At 43.1% G+C, this 15,321-nt stretch overlaps 1 protein-coding gene across 6 annotated transcripts in view; it reads left to right on the forward strand.

The window, feature by feature from the left end:
* The window catches only part of SYT17 (synaptotagmin 17), a 99,764-nt gene extending 84,715 nt beyond the window's left edge, over positions 1-15,049 (forward strand). For all 6 annotated transcript variants that reach the window (XM_073647644.1, XM_073647649.1, XM_073647643.1 and 3 more), the window contains one exon: positions 9,737-15,049. In XM_073647644.1, the coding sequence (XP_073503745.1) occupies positions 9,737-9,933 (197 nt within the window). In that variant the 3' untranslated portion in view covers positions 9,934-15,049. The remainder of the gene's footprint in view (positions 1-9,736) is intronic.
* The last annotated feature ends 272 nt before the right edge of the window (positions 15,050-15,321 follow it).

A 15,321-nucleotide genomic window follows, 5' to 3' on the forward strand; every position in this document is an offset into this window, starting at 1 on the left:
ACAATGAGGAAGAGGAGGAGGAGGAAGAATAGGAGCTAGTTTCATGCACTATAGACGGTACTACCTGCACAACTGTCTTACCGTCTGTTCAGCGTGGATGGCCTGAGGACAGAGAGGACGAGGACGAGGAGGAGAGCATGGTCAGTCGTCCTCTTGGTGAGGACATGGAAGTCTTGCCCGTTAGCAGTCTGGCACGCATGGATGAGTTTATGTTACGCTGCCTTTGCCATGACCCTCGCGTTCTCAAAATTTTGGGTGACAGTAATTACTGGTTGGTGACATTTCTAGACCCACGCTACAAGGAGAACTTTCTATCTCTTATTCCTGAGGTGGACAGGTCTACAAAAATCGGGCAGTACCAGAAGGCCCTTGTTGCGGAACTATTAAAAAAATTCCCATCTGAAAATGCTGGCGGCAGAGGTCACTGTTCTTTGGACAACCAAGGAGTACAGGCAAGAGAGACACAACTCCAATCCAGCTGAGGCAGGGGAACACTGTCAAAGTTCTGGGAGAATTTTCTAAGCCCCTCCCATTGCACAGGCCCTGAGGCGTGGGGTACTCTCACAAGGAGTGAAAAGTTTGGGAAGATGCTAAGGGAGTACCTTGCCGACCGTACCAACGTCCTTCGTGATTCCTCTGTGCCTTATAATTATTGGGTATCGAAGCTGGATATGTGGAATGAACTGGCTCTCTACGCCTTGGAGGTCCTGGCCTGCCCTGCCGCTAGCGTTTTATCAGAGCGGGTTTTTAATGGTGGAATTATAACTGATAAGCGCATCTGCCTGTCAACTGAAAATGCTGACAGGCTGACTCTTATAAAAATGAACAAGGGCTGGATTGGGCCAGACTTCTCAACACCACTGAATGATAGCATAACATAAACTCAAATCCAGTGTCTTTTCTAGGGAGGTGTATTCCCATGCACCTTTTCACACCCACGCATGGGTATACGCTTCCTGATTTTGGCAACCCTTGCATTCACTGCATAGGCAAACACAATGGGAAACCCACTTCCTAATAAAGGGAACATTGTTTTCAGGAGGCCCTCTGACCTCCACGTCTCTTCCAAGAGGCATTGGAGTGCAATGACACTAATAGAATGGAAAGTTGCACTCCATCTCGTTTTCAGCCATAATAGGACAAGTTCATCATTTTATAGCGACCCATTAAGAGACCAGCATTATCAATGTCAGATAGGTGATAACTTTTTGGTGAGAGTTGAGTTTTTCATTTGGCACAACTTATCGTTACATCACAACTTGTTATATGTAGTTTTACATAGGACCACCGGTACATATAACCGGTGCAGCTGCCTAACAGTTACAGCTGTGATCTGTCTACAAATCGTACCTTTCCTTTCAAGAAGTTAATATCAATTTTAAAGCATTGTCATACAATAGTTTTAGTAATTTTTAATAATAATGAAAAAAATAAATCCTGATAGAATTTCAGAAATGTATAAGTTCGGGATTTTTTTTCTAATGTGCTTTTATAATTCATTATATTGTGTAATAGTTCTGGGTTTTATTTCTTATATTGAATGTTAATCATTAATCCTGTTGAGGGCAGCAAAGTTCTTGTTGGTTTCTGATTTTTGTAACCTCCCTTGTTCTTCAGGATTATAAAAAGCATTTACATTTAGATCACTTAGATTCAATGCGCTACAGACGATGAAAATACTAAAGTACTATACAAAAAATGCTATGAATGACTTTACCAGCCTAATAATATGACTTGCAAACCAAAGCAAATGGATCAGACTAAAAAAAGAAAATGAATATTTACTAATATTTTCTAGATATTTACTATAGAATTTAATATTACTAGACAAGAATCATTTTATGTCTGGTTCATACACTCTGTTGAATTCAAATTACAGTCATACTTGTATTTTTAGCTAAAGAGGTTGTCCAGGACTTTAACCTTTATGGCCTATCCTTAGGATAGGTCCTCGATATCTGATCAGTGGGGATGCGACACCCGGCACCTCCTGCTGATAAGCTGTTCCCAATGCGGGCAGTGGGTGAAAGTGCTCAGTTGTGGAGCTCCATCAACTTTATAGTGGCCGCGACTGGGTACTGCACATCCGCCCCCTATTGATTCGAATATGAGGCGCATGTGCAGCACCCGGCCACTATACAGTTGACGGAGCTGTGAGGCTCCACAACTGAGAACTTCCAGCTGCCCCTGATTGGCGAGGGAGCCAGGTGTCACACCCCCACAGTCAGATACTGATGAATTATCCTAAGAATAGGCCATCAGTGTAAAAATCCTGGACAATCCCGTTAAGGTTAACTTTTTAATGTAAAGGGTCATCCTGTAGAGAGATGATAAATGCGTGATTGCACTATGTTGCACTAGGTCATTGCATCACCACGATTGCAGTGAGAAGGTGTTAAGATAACCCAGTAATTCCACTGTTGCTATGCTGGATCTGCCAGTCTATGTTGGCTGCTCTAAAGTGATGATGTACCAACCAAACGATGACCTCTGCAGTCTATCAGTGGCCTCAGTGATCATGTGCTATCAAGTGATTGGCTGCAGTGTTGACGTGAGGATTAGTTGGAACATCATTACAATAGGACAGCTAAAAAAGATTGCCAGGTCCACCATAGCAGCAGGGCTGGAGTGGTCAGGGACTTTTTTGCATGTGTATAATTTGACTTGTTAACTTATTATTATTATTATAGCGCCATTTATTCCATGGCGCTTTACATGTGATAGGGGTATACATAGCAAACACATTTACATAGTCTTAACAAAACGAGTCAGCGACTGGTACAGGAGGAGCGAGGACCCTGCCCGCGAGGGCTCACAGTCTACAAGGGATGGGTGAGGATACAGTAGGTGGGGGTAGAGGAGGTCATGCAGCAATGTGGTGGAGCGGTGGTTACTGCAGGTTGTAGGCTTGTCGGAAGAGGTAGGTCTTCAGGTTTCTTTTGAAGGCTTCCATGGTAGGCAAGAGTCTTGTGTTGGGGTAGAGAGTTCCAGAGTAGGGGGGATGCACGGGAGAAATCTTGTATGGCATTGTGGGAAGAGGAGATAAGAGGGGAGTAGAGAAGGAGATCTTGTGAGGATCGGAGGTTGCGTGCAGGTAAGTACCGGGAGACTAGGTCACAGATGTATGGAGGAGACAGGTTGTGGATGGCTTTGTATGCCATGGTTAGGGTTTTGAACTGGAGTCTCTGGGCAATGGGGAGCCAGCGAAGGGATTGACAGAGGGGGGAGGCTGGGGAATAGCGGGGGGACAGGTGGATTAGTCGAGCAGCAGAGTTTAGGATAGATTGGAGGGGCGCAAGAGTGTTGGAAGGGAGGCCACAGAGCAGGAGGTTGCAGTAGTCTAGGCGGGAGATGATGAGGGCATGCACTAGTGTTTTTGCAGAGTCTTTGCTGAGGAATGCACGGATCGGGGAGATATTTTTGAGTTGGAGTCGGCAGGAAGTGGAAAGGGCTTGGATATGTGGTTTGAAGGAAAGATCAGAGTCCAGGGTTACCCCAAGGCAGCTAGCTTGTGGGACTGGGGAGAGTGAACAGCCATTGACGTTGATGGATAGGTCAGATGGGGGATATGAATGAGAGGGTGGAAAGATGATGAACTCTGTTTTATCCATGTTGAGTTTTAGAAATCTGGCAGAGAAGAAGGATGAGATGGCGGACAGACATTGTAGGATTTTGGTTAGTAGGGAGGAGATATCGGGTCCAGAGAGGTAGATCTGTGTGTCATCAGCATAGAGGTGATACTGAAAGCCGTGAGACTCTATGAGCTGTCCCAGGCCAAAGGTGTAGAAGGAGAAGAGCAGAGGTCCTAGAACTGAACCTTGGGGGACACCGACAGATAGGGGGCGAGATGAGGAGGTGGTGCGTGAGTGGGAGACGCTGAATGTCCTGTCTGTTAAGTATGAGGAGATCCAAGATAGGGCTAAGTCTGTGATGCCAAGAGATGAGAGAATCTGTAGTAAGACAGAATGGTCCACTGTGTCGAAGGCAGATGACAGGTCCAGAAGGAGGAGGATGGAGTAGTGTCGCTTGGATTTGGTGTTTAGTAGGTCGTTGGTGACTTTGGTCAGGGCAGTTTCAGTCGAGTGGTGCGGTCGGAAGCCAGATTGCAGGCGGTCGAAGAGGGAACAGGAGGAGAGGTGGGAGGACAGTTCAAGGTGGACATGTTGTTCTAGTAGTTTTGAAGCAAAGGGGAGAAGTGATATGGGGCGGTAGCTAGTCAGAGAGGATGCGTCAAGGGAGGGATTTTGAGGATGGGTGTGATTGCGGCATGTTTGAAACATGAGGGGAAGACACCGGTTGTTAGTGACAGGTTGAAGAGGTGGGTTAGGGTTGGGATGAAGACTGTGGTAAGGTTAGGGATGAGGTGGGATGGGATTGGGTCAAGTTCGCAGGTGGTCAGGTGTGATTTGGAGAATAAGGAGGAGACTTGACCTTCTGTAATGGTGGAAAAGTGGGGTTTGGAGGAGGAAGGTTGAGTAGATATGAGAAGGGGTTGTAGGGATTTTAGGCAAAAGCTTTGTCTGATGGTGTCAATCTTCTGCTTGAAGAATGAGGCAAAGTCTTCGGCTGAGATGAGAGAAGAGGGAGGAGGTGCTGGGGGACGAAGGAGAGAATTGAAAGTGTTAAACAGCTGTTTAGGGTTGTGAGACAGGGAGAATATGAGAGATGAGAAGTAGGTTTGTTTTGGTGTAGTGAGGGCGGACTTGAAAGTAGTGAGGGATTGTTTGAATGCGATGAAGTGCTCGATGGAGTGAGACCTTTTCCATCTTCGCTCCGCAACCCTGGAGGCCCGTCGCAGTTCTTTAGTAAGTTTGGTGTGCCAGGGTTGCCTGTTGATTGTGCGAGATTTGGTGTGTGTGAGAGGGGCGACCGAGTCGAGAGCTGCAGCTATTGTGGTGTTATATGAAGCGGCAGCAACATCTGCATTGTGTAAGGAATTTATGTCTGTGAGAGGGAGGAGGGATTCAGAGAGTGAGTGTAGGTCAAGGTGTTTGAGGTTTCTGCGAGCGTGTGTAAGTTTGTGGAGTGGGGATTGTGCACCTGGAGAGGAGAGGGTAGAGAATGTGAGGAGGTTATGGTCAGGGAGAGGGAGGGGTGAGTTAGAGAGATTAGATAGGGAACAGAGGCGGGTGAAGATGAGGTCCAGTGTGTGGCCATCTTTATGAGTAGCTGCCGAAGACCATTGAGCAAGGCCGAAGGAGGAAGTGAGGGATAGGAGTTTAGAGACAGACGAGTGGGAAGTGTCAATGGGGATGTTGAAGTCACCCATTATGATAGTGGGGATGTCAGTGGAAAGGAAGTGAAGCAGCCAGGTGGTGAAGTGGTCTAAGAAAGTGGTGGCTAGCCCTGGGGGTCGGTAAATGACAGCCAGTTGGAGGTCAGAGGGGGAATAGATACGCACACAGTGCACCTCAAAAGAGGGGAGTGTAACGGAGGGTGGCAGTGATATTTGGGTGAAAGCGCAGGTATCTGACAGGAGAAAACCTACGCCTCTGCCATGTTTGCCGTTGGGGCGGGGTGTGTGGGAAAGGTAGAATCCGCCATATGAAAGTGCAGCTGGGGAGGCTGTGTCAGAGGGGGTGAGCCAGGTTTTGGTGATGGCGAGGAAGGAAAGTTTGTTAGTAATGAAAAGGTCGTGGATGTAGGAAAGTTTGTTGCAGACAGAGCGAGCGTTCCATAGAGCTCCTGTTAGTGCAACTGAGGAAGTGGGTATTAGTTGGATGGGTATGAGGTTAGAAGGGTTGCGACAGTTTGTGGAAGGTTGTGGATAGGAGGTAGAAGTAACTGTGGGGATATGGTGAGGAGGACCAGGAGTTGGAGAGATATCTCCAGCAACGAGGAGGAGCAGAGAAAGTGTTAGCAGGTGGGAGCAGGAGAGAGCATGAGGTGGATGTCTGTGTTTGGAGATCCAGGATTGAATGTTGAGGAATAATTCGGAGGAGGAGGTGAGATGAATGGGGAGGATGGAGGGAGAGATGAAAAGTTCCTTACTAGGTGTAGGGATTTGAGGGATTAATAGAAAGTGGAGGACTATAGAGGGTAAAGTGAGCGCTAACAGAAACATAGGTAATAGAGAGTAAGTGGTCTCCGAAGCGACTTTGCACAAGAAGACGCGTGCACAACCCAGCACGCGTGCACCCCTTAAAGAGCTTCTAAATATATAGGGCACACTAAACCATCAAGTGAGGGGCATTGTGGGAGCTGCTTGTGGCTAAATTACCAGCTGGTCATCACACCAGGAGATGGCTGGGTGATCAAAGACAGAGCCAGGACTCTGTAAGCTCTGCAGTTTAGCACCTCTAAACATCAGATAAAATCAACAGTGGGGAAAGGACAGACATATGTGAGTATTGAGTGGAATGGGACAGATAGAGCAGAAATATCAAGCAGAGAATTCAACCAGTGAGTTGAAACAGGAGAGTAGAGCATTAGATGGCGGCATATACAGCAAGCAGAGGAATTGTGCAGGGAATAGCATGTACCTGTGTGAAAAGAGAAGAAGAAGACGGGTGTTAGTCCATGGCCTCTGAAATAACTGCCACTTATCTCCGAAGCCACTTAAAGGAGTTCTGCAGTTTCGGATAATCCCCCTTTCCTCACTGCAGTTAATTAATTTTTTATTTTTTTTTTAAAAACTAACTACTTTATGCACCCTTCCCTGGTCTTGTTCCAAGTCTCTGCCGCTGCTCCAGTTGTATGTTATTGTCTGTAGTGCTGACTTCACGTCAACAGTGCTGCAGTCAATCAGTGAGCTAAGCAATTCAGAGCAGCTCTTGCCGTCAACCTGGACAGAGCCCGTCAGGTCACTGATTGGCTGCAGTGCTATTGACATGAAGTGCGTGTTGCAGACAACCTGAAGCAGCGGCGGAGACTCAGAGCTGGACCTGGAGGGGTGAGTAAAGCGCAGTTTGTTATTTTAAAACAAACTGCAGCTGGGGGACAGGGGTTTTCTGAAACTTGAGCCCCCTTTTAAAGGTTTGTGCCAACTTTTGAAGTTATTTACAACCTTAAGATAGGGGATAACTTCACGATCGTTGTTGATGGGACACCCACCGATCCCGAAATTGGAGCTCATAAAAGCTCTGTCTGCATAGTGTGGAGGTCGACCATGAGGACAACCACTCCATTTATTCTCTGTAGGACTATCTCAAGGAGACATTTCCCTGACTACGCTACTACTGAAATTCATAGATTCAGAGGGAGAAAGGGAATAGGGTTAATGCATACGGGATTGGAACGAGTTCTGTGCGTCATCATGCAGCAGACGTTCTAGATTATTAATGCTTTGCATGTTCTCCAAACAAATATCTAGAATTAGCTCTTTTCCTAAATGGTACAGTTACTCATCTAACATATTTGGATGGTTTGTTATGTACATAAACCCACGGGTGATTATACAGTGTCAGATTTTTGGCTTATTTGAAATCTTCCCACTCAACATCTGAGAAATGTGGTCTTGGAGTGATGAAATGTAATAATTTGGTAAAATTGTACAATAATAGGTCACTTATTTGACAACATAATCTCTGAAGAATGTTTTGAAGCCTTTTGAATCCCTCTTGCAATCGTATGTATTAGATTTAGCTCAGAAATAATGTATATACCCTGCATATTTTGGGTAGTTACTCCCCTCTTCATCATTTCGGTATCTGTGCCTGCTTTCTCTGTAACTGTGTTGATTAGGCGGACCTCTCCTGGAGCTGCGTTGAGCCGATCAGTTGACGCTTTCTCCAAGGTGCGATTCCTTCTTTTCTGCTTACTGAGGCAAAAATTAAATGGACTAATGCAGTGATCATCCATCATCCTATTAGTATAATAATGAATTCCCCCCAGTTTACAACCACATATTAGCTTATGGTAGTAAATAATTATAATTAATCAATAAAATAATTAAGTTTAATAATTGAATTATTAATCATACAAACCTGTAACACTGGTATATAATACACCTGCCTCCCCCATTCTCAGAAAATATCACTTTGACACACACACACTGGCAGCAGAAGTCAACAATCTTTGTGCTGTCAATGCCAGAAGTTCTTCTAATCAGTCTCAGGCGATGTATCACACTCACTCACATGTATAAAATATCCACATGCTAATACATTACACACACACGTACATAGTAGAGAGATGCACGCAAGCATATTTAAAATATGAATGTACACATAATACATATGTAAGGTGCCTGAGCGAGGTAGTCGTGGGCGAGCTGCTGCTTCTGCACGCTTTGGCACACTACAGACACCGTCCCGGTGTGCTGCTGTGTATGTGGTGCTTTCCACTTACTTCTGGCCTTCAGACCTCCTCTGAATCCAGGAATTCCTCTTCTGGAAACAGTGCAGCAATCAATCCAGAATTTGTAAAAACAATCTAACTTTTACTTGGTAACCGGCAGTTTTTACAAACAGGTATAAATGATAAGGCCCAATGGGTTGTTGTCTTTCCCACAGGTACTGGACACAACTTCAGTCCTTGTTCTCGGTATGGGTAGAGCATCCCTCTTGCTAACCTCCCTAGTACTGAGATTTATTCTCCACCACTAGCAGTGTACTCAAATTCCATCACCTTCCGCATCTGTGAGTTTGAGTCCATTTTCTCCGGCAGCTTAGCAGGCTGAGTGTACCCAAGTGACCCATGTCCATCTCAAGGTCCCAACGCTGGCAAAGGGGCTCTCACACAGGGGTTCTTTGGCAATCCACTGCCGCGAGGTTTTAGGCTCATATTGTCCCTAGCAGCCTTTGACCTGCGACTGCTACTTGTCATCTCTCACTACTTCTCACCACTGACTCACTTCTTCCTGTTCCTTGAAACTACACAGAGATTCCCGAAGTGCCCACCTACAATGGGTTGTCCTTACACTTAGTTAACTCTCACACTGTCTCTATGCCTGCTGTTTTCCTGGTCAAACCTCACCTTTCACCTACATTCTAGACAGTGATATCTTGTGACCGTTAGGTGTGGGCTGCAGTATTAAATATCAGGAACAAAACATTATTCACATTCTATACCACAGCAGCATTGATCTCTAAAAGGGGAACACGGCAGCTGGTCCATCTCCTTACACATACACATTTTACCAGTACAATATTCCTGTAAAGAAGAAGAATTCCGTTCAGATATTTAGGAAGAGAAAATTCTCCTATTCTTAGCAGTGAAACCTGTTGCTAAAAGTTCTGAGTTTGAATCCTGGTACAGGCCACACTTCAAGTAAAAGCAAATAATGAGTTAACAATATATGAATGTACAGTTCTGGCAAAAATTAAGAGACCACTGAACAGTTTTCTATTGGAAAGCAAAGACTGGTGGAAACCATGCCAAGACGCATGAAAGCTGTGATTAAAAATCATAGTTAGTCCACCAGATATTGATTTCTGAACTGTTCCTGTGTTAAAACATGAGTAATTTGAGGTCTGAAAGCAAATTGTCTCTTCCGAAAGGAAGAGGAGTAAAACTCTATTGCCACCTATTGGAAGCTGCGATCCTAAAAGTCAATATCGACTCTTTAATGAGGCTTGCATTATGACTTAGGATAAAAGCCAAACCAGAATCTCAAATTGCAGAAACAGCATTTTGAGGTGTTTCAAGGAGCATGCATGGCTTATAAGTCTCCTCACTGTGACATGCCAGGCTTGGCTTGTCACTCTCCACAAGGAGAAACGTTACCCCTTAAAACACATGGCTTTTAAAAATGTCAAAAAAGTGATATTTTACATTATTTAATTTTATTTTGCAGTGTATGGACACAACATGAAAAGCAGCAATGACTTCATTGGGAGGATAGTGATTGGTCAGTATTCATCGGGCTCCCCAGAGTCCAACCACTGGCGACGCATGTTAAATACGCACCGGACGGCAGTGGAGCAGTGGCATAGCCTGAGGTCCCGGGCAGAATGTGACAGAGTATCCCCAGCATCTTTGGAGGTGACGTGAGATCCATGGAAGCGACGTCGCACAACGTTTTCTTGCAAGGAACCATGAGATTGGAAGCAATTATTCTGCTGCTTCCGATTGAGTGGCAGCATTTAGCCTATGTGCCTCAGTAAATATCCACGATGCAAAGCATTTGTTAAATGTTGGTCTAATCGGCTTCTTCTGACCTTGTCCCGGAAAAATGCTGATAATTATTCTAAGTGTCAAGGCCTTGTACCACCATTGACTTCCTATTCCATCTATCATGAGATACAAGGGACATAGAAAGCTACATATCAGAGGTCCAAAAACTCATCTAAGGACTTTTAGGGTTGAGATTGCAGCAATCCTATGGGACACTGCCATTCACTCGACCTCTCATATTCAACTTATAGGGAGATATTGGTATCTGTGGTCCAATTTGTGAATGTGGTGAAACTCCTGAAAACAACAACAACAAATCTAAACCATGTGGTGTATGCAGTTATGTCCTTCAACGTTAAATTCTGTATCTGTTGGCATATGTGGTACGTTTGTGTGTTAAGGCATATCTATATTTATATACTTGTTTATACGGTAAATATACAAATCCATATTTATAGAAATTAAATAAATATATATATAAAGCCAGATACAAATATAAAGCTGTAAAATAAATCTATATATTATAATAACGCATATGTAACATAAAGATGCCTCTCCCAGGATACTGTTATACCCTTACAGGTTATATTTTACTTTAAAGTGAAACTCCACCTTCTATTCACATTCGCTCTATACTTTGTACTATGCCTTCATTGCCTTATTTTCCGATCATTTTTTCCTAAATATATCTGCTTAGCTGCCTGGAAACCACCAACAAGCAGGTTAGCTGCCTGGAAACCACCAACAAGCAGGTTAGCTGCCTGGAAACCACCAACAAGCAGGTTAGCTGCCTGGAAACCACCAACAAACAGGTTAGCTGCCTGGAAACCACCAACAAGCTGGTTAGCTGCCTGGAAACCACCAACAAGCAGGTTAGCTGCTATGCTTTCTATACTAAGGACGACCTTGTTGCTAATTTGAGTATAAGGGCAGGTGCAGACGAGGATATATTATCTCATCTGAGAGAATCGGGTCAATTATGAAAATGACACTCTGATCAGAGTGTGATCAGAGTGTGATCCGATTCTCTCAGATGAGATGAAGATGGAGAAAAACATTTCTTGTTCTTCTCCATTCTATGAGGCTGTGAAAATCAGACTGCACTCAGATGTCATCCAAGTGCAGTCTGATACTTTCCACACACTCATTGACTTGCATGGCAGAGTGCGATCCGAATACCGAGTATCTTGTCCCAAGAAGAGATTGGACATGTGCACGGCCCCAAGACAAAACATTGGATCGCGCTCGGCCAGAAAATACGTCCGTCTGCACCTGCCCTTACAGGGATGGTAACATTTATATTTGATAACCACTTGGCCCATGTAGAAGGGGAATACATAAATAAATACATTTGGAGCATTTTTTCACTTTGTTCTAGGAGTTGTAGACAAGATAGGTTATTAGTGTCTATATGATATTTGTCCATACAGTATCTCTTCATGGGTGGTGGGGAAAAGACTTTATCCTGTTGAGGTACTAATTCCCTACTAATGAGAATTGTGGGCTGTTTCGGGAGTACAAACACTATATTCAGCACTGTACCCACTGGGGGAGACTTATGAAGGGAATTTTTAAGATCAGAATATTGATGTGTCATCAGAAAATAACCTACTGTTTACATTTAGTTTTCATGTCAGATGTGCTTTTTTAATATATATATTAATTCCAGTAAAAATTATACAGGAATTCTATATTGTTTTTAAATACAGATTGTGATATAAAATAAAACTAGTTGCCAATCTATATTTATCATATATCTGGAGAGGCAACTTTTACGTGCGTGTCTGTGTGTGTGTGTATGTGTATATATATATGACTTCCAAGCTTGAGAATACCCCTGTAATGGTAATAAGTTCTTCATGCCCTGATGTCCTGGCGAGCTTGTGTTCCTACACAGCAGCTAGTCTGAGCATACAGAGCTTCAGTGGAAATCATCAGGGGAGACACATGAACCTGATTTTCCAGGAGATGCTTCCAGAATCCTGGATACACGATAGGTTCTACATGTATGATTGGGGGCTCCATCACTGGAACCTCCACAATCACTAGAATTGGGGTCCCAACGCCCATTCTAGAAAAGCTTAAATAGAGCAATGGTCAAACATGTTCACTTTTGCTCCATTTAAAGTCTGTAGGACTGACGGAGATATCTGAGTTATTTGGACAAAATAGAGTCGACAGAGTTTTAAAAATGTTAGGTAAGCTGCCTAGAAATATATATAGGTATATGTGTTTTAAACAATAGGTCATTTTCTGATGATACATTCCCTTTAAGGGGTCCAACTCTATGGTCATAGGTATTGCAGCGTTGCGCTATTAAAAGGAATGGGGCCACTCTGCAGTACCCAACGCAGATGCTACAATGTAGACAGTGTTCACACTGCGGCACTTTCGCAGCACTGCTGCGATCTCAGCAAGGATGCCGACAGCTGGACCCCCAACGATCGAAAAATATGCTGTTAGTATTCTGACCCTGGAAAACTCTTTTAGCAAACTTGCCAAAAATAGTAGACATGCCATGCACCAAATTACTAATGTTTTTTTTCCCTTTTTATGGTTAAAAGGATTTAAAAATTTTCCCATCAAACATTACAAAACATTGGGCCAGATCGAGATTGGTGGGCAAACAAATTGATGCAAACCCCCTACACAATGGCAGTATCAAATAATGTGAGGATGACTAAGGGATACACATTAGATACAAAACCTGATGATGAGCTAATGTGTAAGGGAGCATTTGTCTGTCCTATGTCTTGCTGCTTGGAAAAGTTGGAGACAATCCCCATTTTGTACTCGGGTTCAGACACTCTGGTTCTGGTTCAGACACCACTTGCTGCATTTGGATGAATATGAAGCACTTTGCACCATTGTTACCCACTATATTCATGCATCCTATAACAGCATTGATACGTCTCCCCAAATACCACAATAAAACCGTTTTCAATTATAATATGTTCTACCCCTGAACCATATTTAAGGTGGAGTTACACTTTAAAGATGATACATTAAGGTTTATTATTTGAAAAAAACAAAAGGGAGTTTGCATGGGATTGCAGCAGAGATCACCATTTCTTATAGAATATGCATTTTCATTGCCATCTTTGAGCTCTGCTGAATACTGTATCATATATTTGGGGGGAAAAAAGTGTAGTCTAAGAGTGTATATTTATTAAAAATAAATATATTTATTTGTTCCATCCATATCTTGTATGTGGACTGAAAGATTTGTGAAAAAGTGTTTTCTGTAGGAAATAATATTTTTTTAATGGTATTTGCTAAGGACATTGCCCTGAGCAGGGTTTTGGTTTGCATTAAAGGGGTGTTCAAGATTTTTCATAAAGCAGAGAATGTGATAAGATAACAAAATAACTTAAAGGGAATCTGCCACCAAGTTTTTGCTACCTCATCTGAGAGCAGCATAATGTAGGAAAAGAGACCCTGATTTCAGGGATGTATCACTTACTTTACTGGGTGCAGCAGTTGTGACACAATCAAAGTTTTTCAATGTAGCAAGCAGCAGAGCTAAGAAAGATAGCCCCGCCCACACCACAGCTTTCCGAGTACTTTGTATATTGACAGTGAGCTGCTTATCAGAGAAAGAGGCGTGGTCGGACCAGTGCTCACCTGATCACCAGTCCTGGCAGTGATAGTGTCCTGGTGATAAAACCTTCATTGTAAGAAAACAACAGCACACAGTTTGATAAGTGACACATCACTGAATTCAGTGTTTTAATCCCTACATCATGCTTTCCTCTAATTACATAGCAAAAACCTACTGACAGATTCCCCTTAAATCTGAATGGCATTGCTAGAAAAAAGGGGTATTATCCAAGTATAAGTTATTCTACCATATTTTCTGCTTTTAGTATTAATTAAATCACGGACAATGCTATTTAAAACAGAGACCCTTGGCTATGGTTTTTGTTAACTTTTATCTTTTAAAGTGTCACTGTCATGAGACAGACATCAATAAGATCACAAAGTGGAGATATAAGAGTGAAGATTTTGAGAGTGACGCAATTTGCTCTTTCAGGCCTTTAAAAAGGGATGACAGCACCGTAGCCAATCAGCAGCTCTTGCTTACAACTCACACACAGCCGCTGAGCTCACTGATTGTCTGCAGCACTGTCGGCATTATGTCAGACCAGAAGCAGCAATGGAGATGGTGAGATGGTGAGTAAAGCACAGTTTGCTTTTTGGAGACTGAAAACTCCTTTAATGCCATTCCTAGAGTTGTGCCCGCGATTGGACAACCAGTATAGGTGAGTAATTTTCTTTTCTTATTCCCCTTTATTTTACCTTATGTTATTACTTTACGGCCCCCCATGAATCCTTTCTTTTATTTTTACGTGGACTGTAAGGGAATCTTCCCACAGAGCCATCCATACATCCTTTTTAGAGACTTGAGCCAGTGGTTCAAAGCTACTCTGAAATTATATTCTGCGCCATCTATTATAACCACGTGGGCATTTTTTAAACAGTGGCCCTTTGAGAAGCTTTTTGTGTCATGTATTTGTCTATTTTGATTTCTAAATATATATAAAATATATGTACATATATATAAACGTCATATAAAATATATACATATTGCTCACATGCCGCCGTATATGATGATGTCACACTGTACAGAAATAATATGTGCCATATTAAAAACAAAAGCACTGTATTGTTCAGCTCCTTAGCCTGGTACTGTATGTTATTGTGACACTACTCCATCCACTTTTAGGGGTGTTCTGTTATGTTTCATTGGCACCCTTTGGGGAGGTTTGGTGGCATCTGGCAAAGTCTCCACCAATCTTGCTCAGGCTTGATGTCCGGTTCTGGCTAACAAAAGATATTTGTGTAAAGCCGTCACAGAAGATTTTTGTATCTCCACCTTTTTTTTTTTTTCACATTATTTTTTGACTTGTCCTTAAGGAAAGTCACCACATTGTGAAATTGTATTTTATGCTGCTGAAATAAAGATGTCAGTCGGTCAAAATTTTATTTTCAACTTAGACTTCTACAAACTTGTGTATTGACCCACCGGGGAAACCTTAAAGATAGAGCCCATGTTCTGGAACTGTATACGGGCCCATTACCTAGTTAACCCATCAGACCCATTATGACCACAACGTATGGTAGATGAAACCTTCAAAGACAGAGACATGACCACTAGTGATGAGCAAGCATGCTCGTTACTCGAGATTTACGAGCATGCTCGGGTGTTTCCCGAGTATCTTCAGCGTGCTCGGATGTTACGTTTTAGTCACTCTGTGTGCATGA

Source organism: Phyllobates terribilis, unplaced genomic scaffold (genome assembly GCF_046119375.1).
Source record: "Phyllobates terribilis strain yellow unplaced genomic scaffold, ASM4611937v1 Scaffold_9__5_contigs__length_417890890, whole genome shotgun sequence".
In the NCBI taxonomy this organism is placed as follows: Eukaryota; Metazoa; Chordata; class Amphibia; order Anura; family Dendrobatidae; genus Phyllobates; species Phyllobates terribilis.